Source organism: Procambarus clarkii, chromosome 47, assembly GCF_040958095.1.
Source record: "Procambarus clarkii isolate CNS0578487 chromosome 47, FALCON_Pclarkii_2.0, whole genome shotgun sequence".
Taxonomy (NCBI): Eukaryota; Metazoa; Arthropoda; class Malacostraca; order Decapoda; family Cambaridae; genus Procambarus; species Procambarus clarkii.
Window position 1 is genome coordinate 18,956,817 of NC_091196.1, and position 20,719 is coordinate 18,977,535.

General features: G+C 37.1%; 1 protein-coding gene across 1 annotated transcript in view; it reads left to right on the plus strand.

Moving 5' to 3' along the window:
- Positions 1 to 112: 112 nt before the first annotated feature.
- LOC138350762 (proton channel OtopLc-like) overlaps positions 113 to 20,719 on the plus strand; it is a 41,996-nt gene continuing 21,389 nt past the window's right edge. The window contains 7 exon segments of the mRNA XM_069302031.1: positions 113 to 2,499; positions 2,705 to 2,819; positions 4,913 to 4,948; positions 4,950 to 5,031; positions 7,072 to 7,143; positions 16,471 to 16,629; positions 19,075 to 19,235. Coding sequence (XP_069158132.1) covers positions 2,288 to 2,499; positions 2,705 to 2,819; positions 4,913 to 4,948; positions 4,950 to 5,031; positions 7,072 to 7,143; positions 16,471 to 16,629; positions 19,075 to 19,235 — 837 coding nt within the window. The 5' untranslated portion in view covers positions 113 to 2,287.

Sequence of the window (20,719 nt, forward strand, 5' to 3'; positions counted from 1 at the left end):
ATAATTGATCTAATAAACGTAAGATTTATATAGAGTACAGTATTTTTTCTTGTCAATGCAAGAGTTGTATTCAATTTGTATCGATACATTCTTTAATTTTTTTACTTATATTATACTAAGCTTTTAACTTTTGTAATCAATGTGTTGCATAATCATATTTATTATTATTATTATTATTATTATTATTGGTTTTAATTACAGTAATAACCAAAACAAAATTATCACACCTGGCTGGAAGGAATTTTCATACTTAGGCGCTAGTAGAAATTGCTGAGATCCAAGAAATTAGTGTTAGAAATTAGGTTTTAAATGTAGATGAAAGTCCCCTTTCTAAGAACTGCACCCATATTCTCATATAGACTAGGTTCTGTTGCCCACATGATCAGGACTACACAATTTGAACATATCAATGTTTCACACCAGTGAAACCGGAATTATATAAAATTTCCTTGTTGGATATTATTCGTGCAAGGGAGATACTGAAGAATTCTCGATCAAGACCTGAATGATCTCGAAAAGACTTGCTCTTTTCCCTTGAAGAATTCTCGATCAAGACCTGAATGATCTCGAAAAGACTTGCTCTTTTCCCTTTTAACTACTTTCAAGGCTACTTAGTATCAGAAACTTCCAAGGAGCAATCTGCTGGTTGTTAGTTGGCCTGACCTCATAATGTCAATGAGAGGAAGCACAAAAGTGGTGAATAAGGTGCCCTACCACCTGCTACTTTACATACAAAACAAAATGTTATTAGGCGCCTGACAGCTGGGTGTGCAGCGCTTCGGATTCGTAATCCTGAGGTTCCGGGTTCGATCCCCGGTGGAGGCGGAGACAAATAGGCAAAATGTTTCTTTCACCCCGATGCCCCTGTTACCTAGCAGTAAATAGGTACCTGGGAGTTAGACAGCTGTTACGGGCTACTTCCTGGGGGTGTGTAACAAAATGGAGGCCTGGTCGAGGACCAGGCCGCGGGGATGCTAAGCCCCAAAATCAACTCAAGATAAGGTAGGAAAATGCATCATTTAGGCCCAACATAATTTTTTATTGTTAGTCTAAAGTGTTATTGTAGTGGTCAGTAGAATTGTTAGATGAGCAGACTCAGAATACCTTGATGATATGTAGATGCTGACATCTGGCGATGGTTTTAGGCATGCCAACTAATGATTAGCAAGGTGCTCCTTTGATAATTAGTTGTTATCTTAGCATCAAAAATAGCTAATCAAGAACCTTTCAAACAAGAGATGCCAAACCAGTGATAGTAGTTTCTAGAGTGGAATATTGTTTCACAATAACAGCCCCATTCAAAGCTGCATAAATTGCTGACCTGGGGAATGTGCAGAGATCCATTCAATAAACTATCTAAATTATTGGGAATGTTTAAAATTTCTTAAACTATATTTTCTAGAGCATAGGTGAGAGATACATAATCATTTACACTTGGAAAATATTAGGAGGACTAGTTCCAAATCTGCACACAGAAATAACTCATTAAGGAACTAGGAGGCATGGCAGGATTTGCAAAATATCCTTGTTGAAAATCAGAGGTACAATAGGTATGCTAAGTGATAGTTCCATCAGTATTCAAGAACCAAGACTTTTCAACACTGCCATCTAAACATAAGAGGCATAACTGACCTCTCACTGTTTTCAAAGAGCATTGATAAAACACCTCCAAAGGATACCTGATCAACTGAGCTGCAATTCATGTTAGACAAGAGCAGTGGTGTCAAACAGCCTGGTTGACCAGACTGCTAACCAGGAGGTCTGGTCCGAGACTGGACTGCAGAGACATTGATTTTCTAGGAGATAGGTAGGTAGTAGAATTTGTAAGGGGTTTTGAGTGTACAGTTCTGTATTCTATTTGAAAGTCTTTTCGAGGTCATTCCAGACAGGATTAAAAAAAATTCTAAGTCTCTCTTGCATCAGTATGGCCTGACAGAAATGTTAGACAATCCCTATTGTGCTAGAGCAAATGTTGACCTCCCTGACTGTGCATAGTCATGTCCGTGGGAAAAGCACGATTTTGCCTAGGGTTAAACCAAAACTCAGAAATATTAAATTACTTGTTTTTAGGAATCCATAGACCTGGTAAATTCCCGACATAATTTCTTCACAGTAGTAATTTCCTTTTTATCAGTGCAGTATTTACCTTATTTAACAGTAATCATAATTGTACAGTACTAACAACAAGCTAACAGTTATCTAACCCCCCTAAGAAAGACTATTGTAGTCCAAAGCTCCAGTAGTAGTAGCCTATGGTAGTCCCAGCCCTACTCCCAACAGGTTGAATATGATCGCCATGGACCTTCCCGAATGTCGTCACACATCACTTGATTTCAATATGTACAGAAAGTCCCGTCGAAATTCCATGAACGAGATGTTTAAACGTATAGGAGGTAGTCAGACTAACCTCCAGCAAACCCTAGGAGCTAACACCATTCGTCGTTCTAGCTCCCGGAACAGTTTGATGCCATCTGTGCTGGACTGGAAGCAGGAAGGAAAGTTAGTATATAGTGCTTGTTCTTGGAGCTTTGGTATAGTAGTTGTCTTTACTATATTAATTTGATTTATAAGTAATGTCTGTTGCTTGTTATTCCAATAGTTTGAGTTTCTATAGCATACCTAGTCTTAAGAAATACCGAATAAAAATTTTAAGTTTCTCTTTTTTTTTTTTTATCTATTATATGTTATTAATTTTACTTCTCAGCGATTCTCTCATCGCGTGCCTGAGTGCCCTGTATGGCAAGCTGCTGGTGGTGATGGGCATGGCCTTTCCAATAGCAGAGGTCATCTCCCATGACATTCCTATTTCTTTCTACAATGTGAGTATTATAATAGTTGGGTATCCCTATTAGTGATAAATTGTTTTGGTATGTTTTTTCTTCATTTTTCTTACTTCTGATGGGTTTTCATTCAGTACTATATCTCAAACACTTCAACATACAGTATTGACTTCAAATTAAAAAAATTAAAATTTATGCAGAAAGTATTATGAAAATTGGAGAATGTAGCCCCATTTCAACTTCATAAAAATATATTTGATTTTCCATGTGATATTTTGAGTAAGCCTCTTTGTATTGACTGCAAGGATTCCTTATTAACACTAACTAGAGGATTTTGGTGTAATATTAAAGACTGGAGGGCTTGCAGAAATTGAATATAAAAAAATGTAATTTCAATATTCAGGAAAGGGGATTGACAGTTCACATAAAATTATCAACTAGTGTCACTAACATACATCCTTTGCAAAATTCTGGATAGGTTAATCAAAAAAATATAGTGTACCACTTGAAAACTCAATTTTGTAATGAAGAGACAAAATGAAAAGAATCATGCCTAGCAAACTTGATTGGATTCTGTGAAAAATTGCCAAAATATGCCAAATTGGAAAGGTGGGTAGGATAGACTGCATCCTCATCAACTGGCAGAAAGCTTTTGATACTGTTCCTGACAAATGACCAGTGTACAATATGGAGAGAAGTTGGGATAACAGGAAAGACACTTGAAATGGATAAAGGAGTACCTAAGAGGAAGACGGCGAGTCACAATAACGTGGCTGAAGATACGTCATTGTTTCTTCATTTTGTGTAGTTTGCTCATCATACCTAACGGGAAACAAAGGCTCATAATGAGGAAAGGATATTTCTGGCTGGAGAAAAGGTGAAAGGGGAGTCCCTTAGGGCTTAGGACCACTGATCATTCAAATTATGTAAATGATCTATTAGGAGGAGTAAGTACATTTATATGCTTGAAGATGGCTCAAAGATAAGAAGAGAAAAGCTGCAGGAAGATCTTGGCGAATATCAGGAGTGTGCAGATAAATTGCTGTTAGAATTTGGTCTTTAAAGTGAAAGTTAATGGTGATGGGAAAGCAAGATAAAAGATTTGTATGAAATTACTGTTCACCTTAAGGGAAAAGCAACTACAAAAAATGTACAAGAATATACTATATTCCCACCATCTTTTAACACCAGATGCTCACTTAAACAGGATAACATTGTATGGGAAGTTGGCAAACATTAGACTACAACTAGGCTTGCAACTAGACTAGTTCACCACCACTACAGTTACCTCAATCACTATAAATGCAGCAATCATTCCTACATCCACCTCCATGGCCATAACAACCATCATTACAACTGTAACAACCATCATAAATACAATCCAACCATAATTTCAGCACTAGACCACCATCACCACAATATCACTAGAACCACCACTAAGCCGCATAATCATTTTCACTATCACCACAAGTTAAACACACATTCAACAACCCAACAATTACCAACTCGACCATAGTAATACAACCCCCACCTAGGGCCATTTTTTTGTTTTGTTTTTAATTTGTGTAAATGGCCTTGCAGAGGGAGTGAGCTTGTACATGTCATTGTTTGCAGATGATGCAAAGTTAATGAGAAAAGTAAGAACTGAAGAGTGCTTGTAGCACTCCTTGTAGGGTGCTTGTAGCACTCCTTGTAGGGTGCTGCAAGGAGACCTTAGGCAAACTTTAGGAGTGTGTAGATAAATGGCTGCTGAAATTCAATCCAAATAAGTGCAAAGTAGTGAAAATGTGTAAGAAAAACAAGAGATCTATTTAGGCCAGGTTTTGTAAACAGGCCTATAAATGGTTAATGCTTGCTTACTGGAGCATCTGTGTCCTACATACATTTTTAGTTAATATCACTTGGTTTTAACATTGTTGGAGCTATTCATGACAGTCGTAATTTACAGGAATTATGAAAGATTATATTATGCCATTAGGAGTGAAGCCGATGATTAATGGTGTGATTTATTGCTGTTTATATTGTTTGGCTGTAACTCTAAAGTAGTTTGATTTTTGTCACTATTGTATTGATTTAACTGCTGTAATACAGTACTGTACAGTATATCTATATACAGTATATATATCTTTCAGGGATTCTATCTTTACCTGTACATCGGATCAATAATATTTCTTAGTGTATGCGTACGTCTTCCTCTTGCGATCTTTAAACCTACCTACGGAGCACCTAAAGTCCAAGTTTCAGTCTTTAAGTAAGTAATAAACACTTTAGTTTTCATATTTACCTTAATGGAATATAAATATATGATATAAAGTATGTTTAATTTTATTTATTTATATGTATGTGCAGGAAGGTACAGCTGTGTTTAGTGCAAATTTTGATGATTACTGTAATTGGTACATTTCTGCAAAACCATATGTTTAAGTATCTAATGCAACTTTTTTATGTTTTTGATGTTGAAGCTCGATATTATACCAATACTGTAAATGTTTATATAAACCTTTGACTGAGTAGTGTCCAACCATACGTAAGATATCTTGTGTTATGCAACGGAGTATCTTTTGTTGGCATCTGCTCCATGTGACACAGATGTGGCGCACCTGTCTGTTATTCCACTTGCTCTCTCTCTCTCTTTATACTTCAACTTTTTACAATCTTTATTTCCTTATTTTTGTTACAAGAAGAGTACTGTGCTTGTGGTGTCCTGTATTCTTTGTTCCTCTCCAAATATGCTCCAAAACTTTGTGCTTGGTGCCTCCTTGTCTAGGTTTATTTATTCTTAGCATATTTACACTTCTGATAAGATTGGGGGTTTGTGCACTTTTTGTATTCATTCAAAGCTTTGCTTTTTCTTTCGTTAATCTCCATCAGGTTTTGTTGAACCAGCTCTTTATCAACGTTTTAAAAATGTTGTTAGATTCCTCCATCTTATATCTTGCAAAATATTGTATATATTTAATTTATATTCCTTCTTAGCCATTCTTGATCCCACTAGGCCTCATTGAAGAATTTTTTCAGTTTCATGTAGAATACAACAGGCATACTTGTTTGAACTGTGCCATAGTGTAGCTAAACTTCTTGGATAATCTACCAGACTTAAAATTGTACATTAGTGAACCTCAGAGGTATTACTATTGAAATGAGGATGTATAAATTGTCACCAACAGATAATTTGGAGGGTCTTCCAGACACGTGGGTAGGATAGCTTCTCATGTTGAGACAGGAAACCAGTTAGGATTATTGAGGATCCCCCAAGCCAACAACTAACCTTCCTCAGGATGGCCAGTTGATGACCAGTGATATGCAAATGTAGAATGTTGACCTGCTCTGACTGCATAACGCAGTCCAGGGGACCAGCAGGATCTTGCCCAAGAGAACAGAGTATCCTACCTTGGAAAAAATCCAATGTAGTAAAAAAGATTCAAGGTAGTGAAGTGAAATTGTGGTATCCATATCCAGTCAAGCCTCGGTCCTAATGAGTCAAGATGTCACAGAGTTTAAGAACTATAAACCTGATATAACATTGCATCATAAATACACGATCATAGAACTCTGTTTAAGATGTAAAATTACAGCTGGCTTCAATTCATTACTCTTCTGTGTTAATTTTAATGTGGACTCTTAATTTTTTTTAGAATAAAATATTACTGGTTTTTATCATAAACTTATACAGTATTATCTTTCCAATTTGCAATACTGTGCAGTACTTAAATTCATTATGAGCCTCTCGATTGTATTTTAGCATCCTTATAATAAATATTTGTTTTTGTTTTTTTCATTTTATGTTTATTGCCAAATATGGAGCTCAGATAATTTTTCCCTGGTCTTATAAGCATAAGTGATCCATTCTTTTGATAGTAAGTTCACCTTTCCTGGATTGGTGGAAAAGCAATTGGTCAGCATAATAAAATATGAATAGCATGACCTTTCACTAGTTCCTGCCAAAAGTAATAAATTTCTTATTTAAATACTATTGTAACTAGAAACAATGAGAATGTAACAGTTTAATGCGAGTTAGAAAAGTAATTTAGTTCTGTATGTGAAAAAGGTATATGGGGTAATGTTTATTTTCCTCTTATTTTAATTATTGTAGCTGCATTTGTGGCTAGTTATTTAGTTGGATCTGTAATTTATAAAATTTAATATACATTTGTATAGTGTATGTGTGAAGAGCTTCATCTAACAGCAAGAAAATGAACAGTAATGATGTCAACATGTGCAGCCTTGTGCATAGTGGCAGTATTGGTTAAGAGAGACCCTCCAAAAACGATTATGCCATTATACATTGCAGGGAGCTACATGGCTATGCCTGACTTAAATACGGTCTTCCCTCGTCGGAACACAGCGCAACAAGAGGGGCCAGGTACACGGAAAGATCTAAATCACATTGTAAAGAGGCTTGAGAACTGTCTGAGCTGTAATTAACAAGGGCAGGTAGTGCATTTTTAATATGACTAAATCCGTAACACGGTGGTTTGTTTCGTTCCTTATTAAATTATGTACAGGTACAGTATTGTACAGTACTACCAAACATACTCAGTTCCATGGCTAATCAGCTGGCAGATTATTTTGTCTTGAATAGTCTAAGCTTAACCTACAATTAACAGTTTCTCACAGTATTCATATCTGACTTTTGAATTAATACTCAAAAAGATAAAATATATTGCAGATGTTCAGTTATGAAAATGGGAATCACTGCCAAATATGGTTGCAAAGCCATCAAATCTATTTTTATCATTGTGCAGCAGTAATTAGCATTTTTATTGCAAATTCATATACAAATAAAATAGGAGCCACGTACTCAAACTCAATGGGTCTTTCAGTGTTTCTTTAGTCTTAATACTTCACATTAACTTGCAAGTTTAATTTCTTTCCCTTCCATTCAGTTTACATATCATATAGTTTTAGAGTTGATAGTATCAGATTTAGCTTATTGACTAGTTCTAGCAGTTTGGCAGTTTATCAGTTCTGTTTCTGAATCACTGTTGAAGATTCAGTGTCTAACATTTCATTTAGTTGGTATTAGCCAGGTACTCTGTAATTTCTTATTTAATCTCAACTAGTAAAATAAGTTAATAAAGTGTAAGGGATTAAACTAACTCTGATAGGTGGCCCAGATGGTTTGTGGGGTGACCCACTTGACTCAAATCTCAATAAAATCTTATAAACTGACACTTTCAAGTTAATGTTCTGAATTACCAATAGTTATTTTACCAACACTAGTTGAATGACATGTTTAAGTGGCAGTTTGGGCCTTGCAATATGCCTTTGTTATTCAAACCACTCATTTTATGGAAGAGGAAATATTTTATATAAAACCTAAGGTGTTCCATCTCCCAAAAAAGGATTCCATATTTGTATTTCGACCCTGTCATTCATAATGCAATCTGCAAATCGTTGACAATATAGATGGTCAAATATTATGAATAACAAACTGCATATTAATAAATGTGGCATGTTTCCACTGCCTTCTTCCTACTACTGTAATAGTGAGTAATGGCTCTGGCTAGGCTGCATATTGACCACACATACTTAACTCATGGGGACCTCATTATAACCATGAGCTGCTCCTTATTATCCAAACTGTATTATCCCACTTAGCCATGCACCTCCTTGTAGAAGGTCTTGATTTTTAGGATGATCATAAATCTTGCTTTCCTAATGTCCCTTTGAGTCACTTGTCCCTAGATAGAATCCTCGGAGAATCTGATATATGTGACATTGCTCGGTTCCTTCCTTCGATAATTGTTTAATTCTTACTTTTAAACCAAATCTACTCATTTTTCACAATTACAGTATATGTAAATAACAAAAACTATAATTAGCGATGTTAAAATTATTTGGCTTTGTTTCCCATTCAAATGATACACATTTTGGGCATGGGTAACAGTATTTGGAAACATGTTTTCCTTTTTATTGCTCCTTAATTTAAAACAATCGTGCTAGTTATTTGCCATGTATATAATTTAATAGTCTGACATAACATAAGCTTTAGTTGACTTCAATTACTATTATAGCCATTATAATTTGTTGTAATTATATGTTGTATGCTGTGCTTACTAAAAAGTTATTGTAATCACACATTTTTTCAGACATTAAGTATTAACTTTTATTATATAACAACACCAAAAAGATATAATGATTATGGGTTTAAATGTTTTGTAGTTCTCAAGTGTCTTTGACAAGCATTCATGCAACCGTAATACTCTGTATCACGATAAAAAAAAAAAAAGACGGTGGCTCACTGTGGCACTCGCTTTGCATGCATTTTGAGCTTTATTCAGGCGCAGCTTTGGTGATGGAATTTGCATGAATGGCTTTTAAAAAATACTATTGAATACAGAATGTAATATTTTAGAAAAGTTGAATAGTAGCTTGCACATGAATATATATATTTTGGCATAATGTATGTGTTGCTATTGGCAATGAAATACTGCAACATTCATTGGTGCAGTCTATGCATATTCATAGAATGCAGCGTTGCATGTGTTAAGAGATACTGGTACATATCTGTGTAAGAGTTTAATGACATTACAGGTATTAGCTTTTTTGTTTTAGTCAGTTGTTTTTGGGTAAGGTTTCTAATCTTTGGCCATTTAAATTGTTTGTGTTCCACTCAAATCAAATTTATTTGAAAATCCCATGATAAATTTTTTAAAGAAAATGTTTATAATATGCCACCACTGAGAGATCAGCCTTCAGTGCTAGCCGATGGCCAGATAGTTATGCCTTCCATTCTTATGGAAATTTCACCAGTCTAAATATGTTGTATTAGGTATACGGTATTTATAATATATTGAGTATATGAACGTTCTCAGGATCCTAAGTAGGATATTTTTAAATCGTGTAATATTCATCAAAAGAATATTCCAGTGAGACCTCACCTACTATGGCAGGGAAGTCATCACTTGAAATCTTTAACGATATTATTTGATGTTGGATCACCTGTAATTTTAGCATACCTTGAATTTGCTTATTAAATTGGTTAGTTGAGAGAACAAATGGGTGAGCATGCAAGGAAGAGGGCAGGTAAGCTGGTAGGCAGCCAGGCAAGTGGGGTGCAAGTGTGTGTGGGTGGTGGCCTGCAGGCAGATTGGTGCATGGGAGTGCAGTCTAATGAATGGGCAGAGGGTCAGGTGGGCTGTAATACAGTAATTGGAGGCAAGTCATCATTCAAAGTCCTTGGAATTATAATCCTGTGTCAGGTTGCCTGTAATTCGAATCATGTCATATCCAAAGGTCAACAGCAAGTGTTTTGGATCTTGTGTTATATTGAAGGTGACTTAAAAGCTCAGAAATAAGCTATACAGTACAATGAAAAACTTGCAAGATATAATCCAGTTCATCAGTCAGTTTAACAAGCAAGCAAGCAAGCCGGTCCACCCTTATGGAAGGGTGGACAGGCTTGCAAGTGTGTAGGCTAACAGGCAGGCAGTGAAAGGAGTAGCAATGTATGTAAGAGAAAATTTAAAAGTTAGCGTCAAACAGAACCAATACAGAGCCTCATACAGTAATTATTTTGATTGAGTTGATTGAAAGTTTTATTACTTAGAAGCCATCATACTTTTAGGTCTAATGATGTTTATATTGTAGGAGACTTAAATTTAGTAGAATAAACTGGGTCAATAAAATGCAAATGCAGATACTGTAACTCTTTTTAGAAATGGTGGGTGACTGCTTTTTTAAAAACACATGAGTTAATACAAGAAAAGGGTATACTGTATTAGACTTGGTGCCAGCAAATAGGGAGACACTTGTAAATCACATCAAAATTGGGAGAATGAATTAGAGAACGGTGATCACAATGAATTTAGGATTAACACAGCATGGTAAAGTTGTGTAATAGAAAATGTTACAATACTAGATTATCAAATTTTTGGACAGCAGATTATGGGGAATAAGTAGGTATTTAGGGAGGGTAGACTGGGCAGACTTGAACATGGTGTGTAGGCTTTGCTTGAGATGTCTCCAGCAGCAGGTGACCTTATACTGGATTACTACTGTATACTTCAGTACTTTTTCAGCATGAGTAATTCATTACATTATTTGTACATTAAAACCATACATACAGTATAGAGATTGAGCATGTGGCAGCCCATGGCGCCCACCTCGTCTGTCATCACATGTTGTGTCCGTGAAACACACTTCGGCCAGTCTCAACATTGACCTTGGATGTCTAGAGTAGGGACGATTGATCATTCGATCATATGTATAATAGAAACAATATAAATAGGGCATATGAGGTAGATCCTATGTATAGTGATATAAATAGGAGCTGCCTCATATAGGCCTATTGGACCATACCAGGGAGCTCCTATTTACATCATCCATATAAATAGAAGCTGTCTCATATGGGCCCATAGGAAGCAGCTTGTATTTATTTAATTATATCAATATAAACGGAGCCAACTCATATGGGCCAATAGGAATTCTGTAGCTACTTTATTACAGTATTATATTCAAATGATGATTGGATCACCTAGTATACTGTACATCATTACAACCATATAGACATGAGAAGCACATGAACATAATTAGAACAAAGCCACAAGGGCCTTGATAAGGGTTCGAGCTTATGCACCAAGTGTTCCCGGACGCGCCTTAGTTCATTTGATATACTATCACGTTATTGTGATTTCCGGTTGAACATAATTAGTATACATTTTATGTAATTATAGTGGAATGTTATATCATGACAATGACCACATTAGCTTAGCAATATTTGGGATGATAACCATAGTTACATAGTAAGGTAAGGTAATCGTGAAACGATAGCAGGAGTGTTTTCATGTGTCTAGGTAAAGTTCATTACTGTACATCCATATTAGCATCATTTGTGTAAAACCCAAACTAATTTAAACTTTTAAATTAGCATATGATAACTACATTACTACAGTGTATGACATTAACTGCATGATAAAGGTTAAATAATGTAAAGATGAGTTTAATGAGAATACTAAGAGATATTAAAAAAAAAGCTTTTCCAAAAAGTAAGAAAGATATGATTGAAGTATACAAATGTATGATAATGTCTAACAAAAGAAATATTAATAAGTTCCTGAATATATCAACACGAAATGGAATACAAACTACTGGATACAAACTGAATAACTGTAGATTGAAGACCTGGGTAAATACTGGTTTGGAAATAGTTGTTGATTTATGGAACAGATTACCAGGTAATACAATAGACATTGAATTGTTGGAGTGTTTCAAGAATACGTTAAAAAATATATTAATGAGTTTGTTGGAAATAAATAGCTGCTGCTTGACTTGGGACAATAAGCTATAATCTGTTTCCTTTGTTTTCAGCACTTCATATGCATGTGTGTGAGGGCAGGGTACATAGGCAATAATACAGTACAGTTCAGTATTGCAACATTAAAACAGTGCAAATTAATAATTGATACTGCATCAGTAATATTATGTGGTTTTGCTGAAGAAGATGAAGTGGTTGAAGCTAACTAGTTACACAATTTTACATGTAAATGTGATACGAAAAATAACTGATCTAAGTCATTACATTAGACTACAAAATATTTGAAAGGCAGAACTAGGAGCTGCTGCTCAACACTGCAGGCACATCAATGTGTGTGTGTGTGTGTGTGTGTGTGTGTGTGTGTGTGTGTGTGTGTGTGTGTGTGTGTGTACTCTTCTCGTCCAAACGAGGTCTCATGGCCTCGTATCCTTTGCTCCTCCCATGCAGTGATTGTACTCGCCTAATTGTGCTTGCAAGGGTTGATCCTCACTTGTTTGGTCCTGCCTCTCAACCTTTAATAACTAGTGTACAAATTCCGAGCCTTTTGGGGTCTGTCATATCTGCATATGATGTTGTCTCCTGTCACCACTTCACTTCTTAGCACATTCCATTTGTTGCCTATTCTAACAAAATACAAAAATTTGATATCTCTCTGGCTCATTGAGTACAGTACTGTACTTAATTTCCACCTGTATTCCCTTGTACCCTGTCTATTTACCTGGAACCAGATTCACGAAGAAGTTACGAAAGTACTTACGAATGTGTACATCTTTTCTGAATCTTTAATAAATGTAACCAAAGCTGTCAAACAGTTTACAAGCATGAAAACTTACCAATCAACTGTTGTTGTTGTTATAAGCAACCTCCTGGTGCTTTTAAGCTCATTAACTGTTTAGTAATTATAAACAAAGCCGCAAAAGATTGATAAAAGATGGACAGGTTCATAAGTGTTTGCGTAACTGCTTCGTGAATCTTGCCCGAGATTTATGTATGTAGTAATTATATTTTCGCTGACTGCTGGTAATGTACTATCTTCCAGTGGTGTGAAGTTCAATTCCTTTCATTTTTTCTTGAACCTCATTCTTACCTTGGGTACTACAGTAGTCTAAACTTTTTGGCTTCGTGTTGTGTTTAACAAGATGAGGACTTCATGTGGTGTGTATTCCAGAAATGGTTTGACATGTCTGGTATACAAGGTCCTGAATGACTGCTAATTCAGATTTCTAAAGGCATTTATGTTATGGTGGTGTCAGTGAGCGAGTGACTGTCTGAATGGGTGGGTGAGTAAAGGGTAGGTTAGTCACTCTCTTTGTGAGTGGGCGAGTTAATAACCCCAGGTAGCACGACCAGGCCCCATCAAGAGCTACTCCCACTTACTGCCAGACCAGTGCATTGCCAGAAAAAGGCAGTGAAGCAGAAGCCAGGACCTTAAAGAAAAAGTAGATGTGGGCTGACAGGAGGAACAAAAAGATGGGATGAAAGGAGGAATGCAAAACAAACTTAGGAGGCCTAGGAGGAGAACCAGTGAGAAACATGAGAGCCTGTGATACAACCCCTAAGGAGGCAGAAACTAAACTGCCAAGGAAAGAGGCAACATCATCCAGCAACAGCTGATGGACAAACCCAAAACTAGTTTGGGGAAATGTAATATCACTGAAGCAGATGCCAGATGAGGGAGGGAAGTGGATAGGGACAGGTGAAACATGCCAAGCCACCCAACATCACTGCTTAAACAGCCCACAAATGAAGGGGCAGAAGCATTGCCAAAATGATGGCACAGAAGTGACAGTGGCTTCAGAGTAGAGCACAAGGTGGCTAATACAGCAGGAAGCAGCCACAATACTCAAGGTGATAACAGACCACATAATACCTGGCTCAAAAAAAGGCCACACGCAGGAAAAATGGCATAAAAGTCCAAACTGCTAAGGAATGGCTCGTGAGCAAATCCTGTTAGGAGATGGAGCCATGGGAATAGACACCAAGCCCCAGGGTCCAAAAAGTAGGGTTGAATCGGCCTCCAAAATGGGATACTCTGCAAGCTCGGAAAATAACAAAACATACCCAGGCAGGAGGAAATGAGTGCAATTCCTTCTTCTTTGTGGAGGAGATTGTGGCTTTAGTGGTTGCAACTTGTGCCAAATTGTGGTCAGTGCCTGCTTTTTTTCCCCTCTAATTAGATTGGTAGCTTAGGTGGTTGTTTGAAAGCCGCTTCTCGTCCAGCTTCCCAGTTGCCTACTTTGTTTGGCACTCTTAAATTGTGCCGCCATAGGCACCAAAAGCACATGGTTGATGGGGAGCTATTACAATGTCTGCTGGCTATGAGAGTGATTTTGAGGACTTTGGAACCCTCTTTAACCTCTTCTGTTCCTCCACTCTTTCTTTTGGAGGAGTCATTGTGCCATACTTGGGGGGAAAAAAGGAGAGATCTCTGGTATTCCTCTTCCTACTATCATCTCTTCATTGGATTTGGCAAAACATATTGGTACAGTGCTTGTATTGATATCATGAAAATTCTGTTCCTGACAGCAATGAGGTTATTTGCTGAAGATTCACCTCTAATCTGAAAGGTAAGTTTCTTGGTATTCTCTGTTGATGTTGGCAATAAGTAAGACAGTACTGCATAGTAACTAATTGAGCTGTGAGTGATTACAATTGCTTTAATAAAGATTAGTTCTTCTGTAAGTGATTATAATAGCTTTAAGAAGGCCTGACTATCTGTGGGCAAGAGATGAAGATATAAGAGTGATTCTTGTTGGTATCTGTACAGAAAAATTGAAAATCAAAGTGTTTGACTCAACCATTTTCTCGTAAGGATGCTCAGCTATATTATTGTATTATCTGCAATTGTCCAGGATTGAGCCATTGCTATAGCATAGTAGGAACACTTTTGATGTAGCTCTGGATTAATCTGATATACTGTATATTGCAGGTATTTTCTTGATTTATGGCTTCTTTAATTTCTGTACTTTTAAGAACCCTCTTGAATTCTGCTTGTGGTCCTTGATCTATAGTTTCTGTTATTAGCTTAACCTCCTTAGAGAAAGAATTTGCCTTTTCATAAAAAAATGTTTCTCTCACATACTGTAGTAATGGGTATATATACATATTGGGAAATTAAAATTACATTTCGTAAATATAGTACAGTACTGTTATATTGACACTACTGATTGTAATATTTTTAATCTTTATTTTTCAGTAGCTCTTGCATATTTTTTCTGAACATTGGCTGTAATTTTTATATGGAATCATTGCAGGGAATATTGTGTAAATAAGAAAATTATTGCTGTGAATGTGTAACACCTGAGTGCAAGAGTATAAATATTTTGCTGCATGAATTACCAGTATCTTACCTGATTTAAGGTGCACTACTCTTCATAAAAACAAGTTCTCACCTTGTAACAAGGCTAAATATATGAATTTATTCATGTGTTTTTCCATGTAAATGCATTTCTGCTATTATGTTAAGGTCTTCAGGTTTTATGACCTCAGCACTAAATGCAATTGTTAAGTATGTCATAACCTACTATATTCAGTAGTCTTAACCCCCATAAGCTGAGCAGTTAGTGTATTTATAAGTACTACATCGAGGTGCGCATGACAAAATGGTTAACAAATCATATGGGAAAAGTCACAAATGGCGACTGGAGCAGTGTAAGGGTTAGTATATGAAGGAGTAAACCAAGAGCTGAAGAAATCCACTATAAAGATGCCTTCTTGATTTTCAATTGCTTAAAGATTAAGGACAAAGTTGAATAAATTTTGCTAACTTAATTGATAATTTAAAAACTACAAATTTTGTCTATAAATGTTTTTTTTACAACAAATCAGTTGTTACTTTTATAGATTTGCTGTGGAATTTTCAAGTACAGTAATTTGAATATATTGTCTAGTTATGCTTTTTTGTTTTTACCATATTTCTTTAGAGTATATTACAACAGTCTGTTAATACACGAAATCATAACTATAAAATGTAAAATATATTTTTGATCAAACTCGTTTAAATATAAGCATTGCAAAGTGGTAGAAGGATAAGCAATTATACTTTTAGGACATCAAGTGAAGCCACCTTCAGTATTGTTGTGGTATTGAGGTGATGCTGTCGGGTGCAAGGCAGGGGTCTGTGCTCGGTCTATTACTCCATCTCAAGTTCTGGAGCAGACATAATATTATTGTCATGGTCTGTGCATGTCAATACAGTAATGTTATTTTCTTTGGAAGAAATTTACCAAACTTACCTGGCACCTTATTCCACATAATAAAAACTAGTAAAAAGAGATATGATAATTTAAAAGGGAAAGTATTGTACAATTTCTTTATTGTTACTACTGCATATAAAGTTTTCTTTAATTATTCAATATTTGCTAGTAAGTTGATACATTTGTCTGGATGACACTGTATGTCTTTTTATAACTGTTTTACCATTGTGTCCAGCACGTATGTCTAGCCGAGATTCCCGTCTGTCTGGCTGTTCTGAGATTGACAAGGAATCGGACCGTGCATCTATCAACACGATGAGCTTCAAACCTCCAAAATTTGCCATTACTGGTTCTAACAACCATGGCTCAATGTACCTCAAAATGGGGGCAGTATGTAAGTTAATTTGTTTGTTTTTAATTGAGTAAATATTATGTGCTATTAATATACTATTTACCACAGAAATTTCAAGATAACTGTATGAGGATGACCATAGGAGAAAGTTCCCAGAAGGCTCTCGCACCACAAATTTTTCCATCTTTCAAGCTCTTTCCCTCCTACCTATTCTTTCATGTAGTATACAAGTGGCAGAATATAAGATGCCGGTTATTTTCCCTTATTTCAATCTTACTTACCCCCTCTTGTTAAAAAAAATTTAGGCATCCTACAAAAATGTCCATAATACTTAACTATATAACGTTTCACCCACACCCATCCTTCCGTCTCGCTCCCTCATTGCTGTCACCCGTACCACACATACTTCCTCATTGTTATACTCGTCAGATACGTATATTAGCAGCTTTAAAAAGATAAAAATCCATGTCTTTTGTTCTTAAGCACTCTGCCCTCTTACCATTTAGGTTTTACTTCCATGTGTCAGAGCTGAGAATATTTATTTATTATTATTTATTTATTTATATACAAGCAGTTACATTGGGGGTTAACAGAGAATATAGAAAATAAGTTGAATTAACATTCTTGTAAAGCCACTATATTGTAATATACTACTATATACCATATACTACAATATATATACAATATTGTAATATGCTACTATTTGTCTTAACTCATTCACTAACATTCCTTCCATTATACTATTTATCAATTTGATTGATGAAAATTAAGCCACCCAAGAGGTCGCACGGGCATGAATAACCCATAAATACTATTTATCAGTCGAATCACTTATTCCACTCATTACTCACATTTTTATTTTTATTCTAACACTGCTCCAAGTATTTAAAACTTTCTACCTCTTCCAATAGCTTTCCCTCATTTTTATTCTACATTTCAAATCTCCTTCAACTTTGTTTTTTTTGTACACTAACAAACTCGTTCACAATCTTTTAAAATTCTTACTCATTATCAGTAAAGAACACGACATCACCTACATGCAAATATGTCAATGACAATTTATCCCTATCCCTATCATAGTCCACTTCCATTTCACACTCAAGATGTTGATGGGTACGAGGATGGAATAGAAGGCTCCCCTCAGTCATCAAAGCCTCAGATGGGGCAGCCTTGGCCAGCCTTCCATTTGTCAGTGGCTGCAAGACCATAGCTTGAGGCCATTTAGGAGCCCAGACTAATGGAAGTGGCTGGAAAGCTGAACAAACCATCACTAGCCAAGAATGCTAGTTGAACCAGTCAGCTGATAGCTTAAGTAGAGGAGACTGGTATGAATTTAACATTGGTGCCCTAAACAAGATGCTCAACATCTTCCTCATAAAACAAGGGGAGATTGGCAGCCACACATCCCAGCTCAGTTAGAGACAACAGAAGCCAGAACAACAATACTGTTGCAGCCAGACAGAGCCACCACCCAAGAAGGTGGCATGAAAAGACCCCTGAATCCAGTAGATGGAGTGACAGAGGCTGCAAGAATGATCATGGGGATCTAAGAACATCGAATTGCATTAAGAAAAGTTGTTTACAGCAGTATAAAGTATAGAGGCAGATGAACAGGTAGGCCAGATGCATGGGAAGCATCTCGGCTGAGCAAACACCTAACCTCTGACCTGAACCACCTGGTGAGAAAAGGTATAAGTATGCAACCACAGATAAGAAAAATTGCTTTGGCAACCCAAACACACCCTTGGCCATAGTATAGAGCCCGACTGCAGAGAGCAGAGCCAGGAACGATAGCCACACAAGCAAACGGATAACTACTGTCACTCCTCCATCAAGAGGCCCTGAAGTGGGGCATAAACCCATGCATTAATCAGAAGTGTGATGGCTCAAAAGGGTTCAGCTCATAGAGAAGGAAATCTTAACAGTTCCGAGAAGATAACTTTAGTAGGAAAAAGGAGCTGCAAGCCGGCCACCATGGAATATAACCCTGACACGCAACCAGAGCCAAGAAATGTTATAAAACCATGCAATGACCCAATGTGCAACTGCATATGGGCTCGGCACACACGTGTGACCGTGGCTGTACCAGGCGAGTGAATGAGGTGGGTGCTTTGCTGGTTAGGACCCCTATTGATCTCGACTGCCATCTAGTGGTGGTAAGGCACATAACACCTGGGGTGTTTACCATGTGGCAATGGTCATTTATCATGTTTTCTGCAGAGATACTAATTTCCTTTCAGCAATTGCTTATTTTGATGTGCTTATGTTTTCTGTTGGATTAAAAAAGTTTTGGGTTGATGTTTTATTCCCAAGCTCCTCTTGCCTTATAATGTGTGTCAGATGCTGGTCTGTGAATGGGTGAATGATTCTAAAGATATGTCATATTGCACTGCAGTAATTGGTGTCCCAAATTGATCATGTTGATACTATAACTTATTTTGTTTGTATCTAAAAGCAGAATAATCAGAGAATGTTATTTCCCCGCAGTGTTTGGGATTGGCAGTATGATTTACAGTGGCCTTGAAGTTGGGCAGTACTTTGAGCTGAAAGCTGATGATGACTGTGCAAACATTCTCCTTGTTGTATCTCCTGCTGCACGTATGCTCTTCACTTTCATCCAGATGTACTTCATCTTCCTTAACTCAAGGGTTTGTTTTAGATAGATTTTTGTTAAAAATATCTTAAATTCTGCTGTTAGCTCTACATAATTTACCTTTTATGATTGTGCTGGAAAAAGAACTTCATTTAAATAATTATTGTTGGTTGTTCATTTAGAGAACACTATGTTTATCCTTGTATAGCACATGTTTACACACCATGTTTGCTTATGTATGACCATTAATTTAAATTATATGAACTATTATTATATAACTCGCACTTAAGACTCATTTGTCTACTGGAAAATATTACCAAGGAATGGGTTGAAGTAAGAGTGCATGTTAAAGTGTAATACATCATTCGCCTCTTCTTTCTTCGCTACCAAACACCCACTCATAATCACACACCTGCTTTAAAACTTACTAAAACCCACCCACCAGTCCCCTCACCAACTCGCATCTACTCTTACCCAAAGTCTTCCCCACCCACCCACTTAAACACTCGATATTTTGTTCAAATTAAGTAGATTATAGCTATTCACTCTAATAATAAGAATATTTTTAGGAGGGGCCCCCCTCAGTAGCTCCACAAGCTATTGCATTGGGTCTGCCAAGCCTTAGGAAATTTCACCAAGCCCTTCAAGACCCACCTGAGCCTACTGGGAGCCAAGACCAGAACCTCTCTTTATGAGGTAAGGTGAGCTTTGGGGGACTAGCTTGATGTATCACATAGTTGTGTTGGATTCCAGGGCATCTTTGATGCACCTTCCTCCCTCTATACCCTGCTGTTCCAGGGCCACAAACTTGGTTGTTTCTAGGTTGTGTGCCCATAGGTGAGCAGGCTGTGCTCTGATCTGCCTGGATTGTGTGCCTGTGCATTTTCAGGCTGTATGCCTGGTGGTTTTTGAGCTGTGTGCCCTGTTGTTTCTGGGCTGTGTTTGGCAGTTTCCAGGCTGCTTTGCTCAATATTTAGCTGTCTGTTAGACTGTGTGCCAGGGTCTTCTCAGCTGGTTGCCTTGGATATCTCATTTCTGAGGCTGTGGACCCTGTTTCTGGCCTTCACCCAGTTTTCCTGTTGTATCAGGTTTCTTTCCCATGTGTTCATAGCATGCATACAAGCTCAGGACTTCTGGATGTCCTTCCAAGTGTTGGCCTCTCAGTTATCAGTGGTTGTCTCCTGACTTTCCGTGCTTGTTTAATGCTCGGATGTTTGGCCAGTGCTGATGCTCTTTCACCTCAGGCCCATTTCTCCTGCCATCTTTTCCAAAGGGTGAGCCAAGTACATCTTTTCTGTTGTATTTTCTTTTGTTTCCCTTTCAACTGTGCCAGCCTCCTCTGCTGAGGCACTGTTGTGAGTTAGCTGAAGGGAGCTACTTAGGTGGCCTTCCCAGAAATAAAGCGTTAAATGTAATGACGTTCCCTTTTATAGTGGACCACTCAGTAGGTTCCCATATCCATATTCCCCTCATTTCCCATGGGAGTTGGGGGTTTCTGCTTTGGCAGCTTGTTAATAAGATGGCTGGTTGGCAGGAATT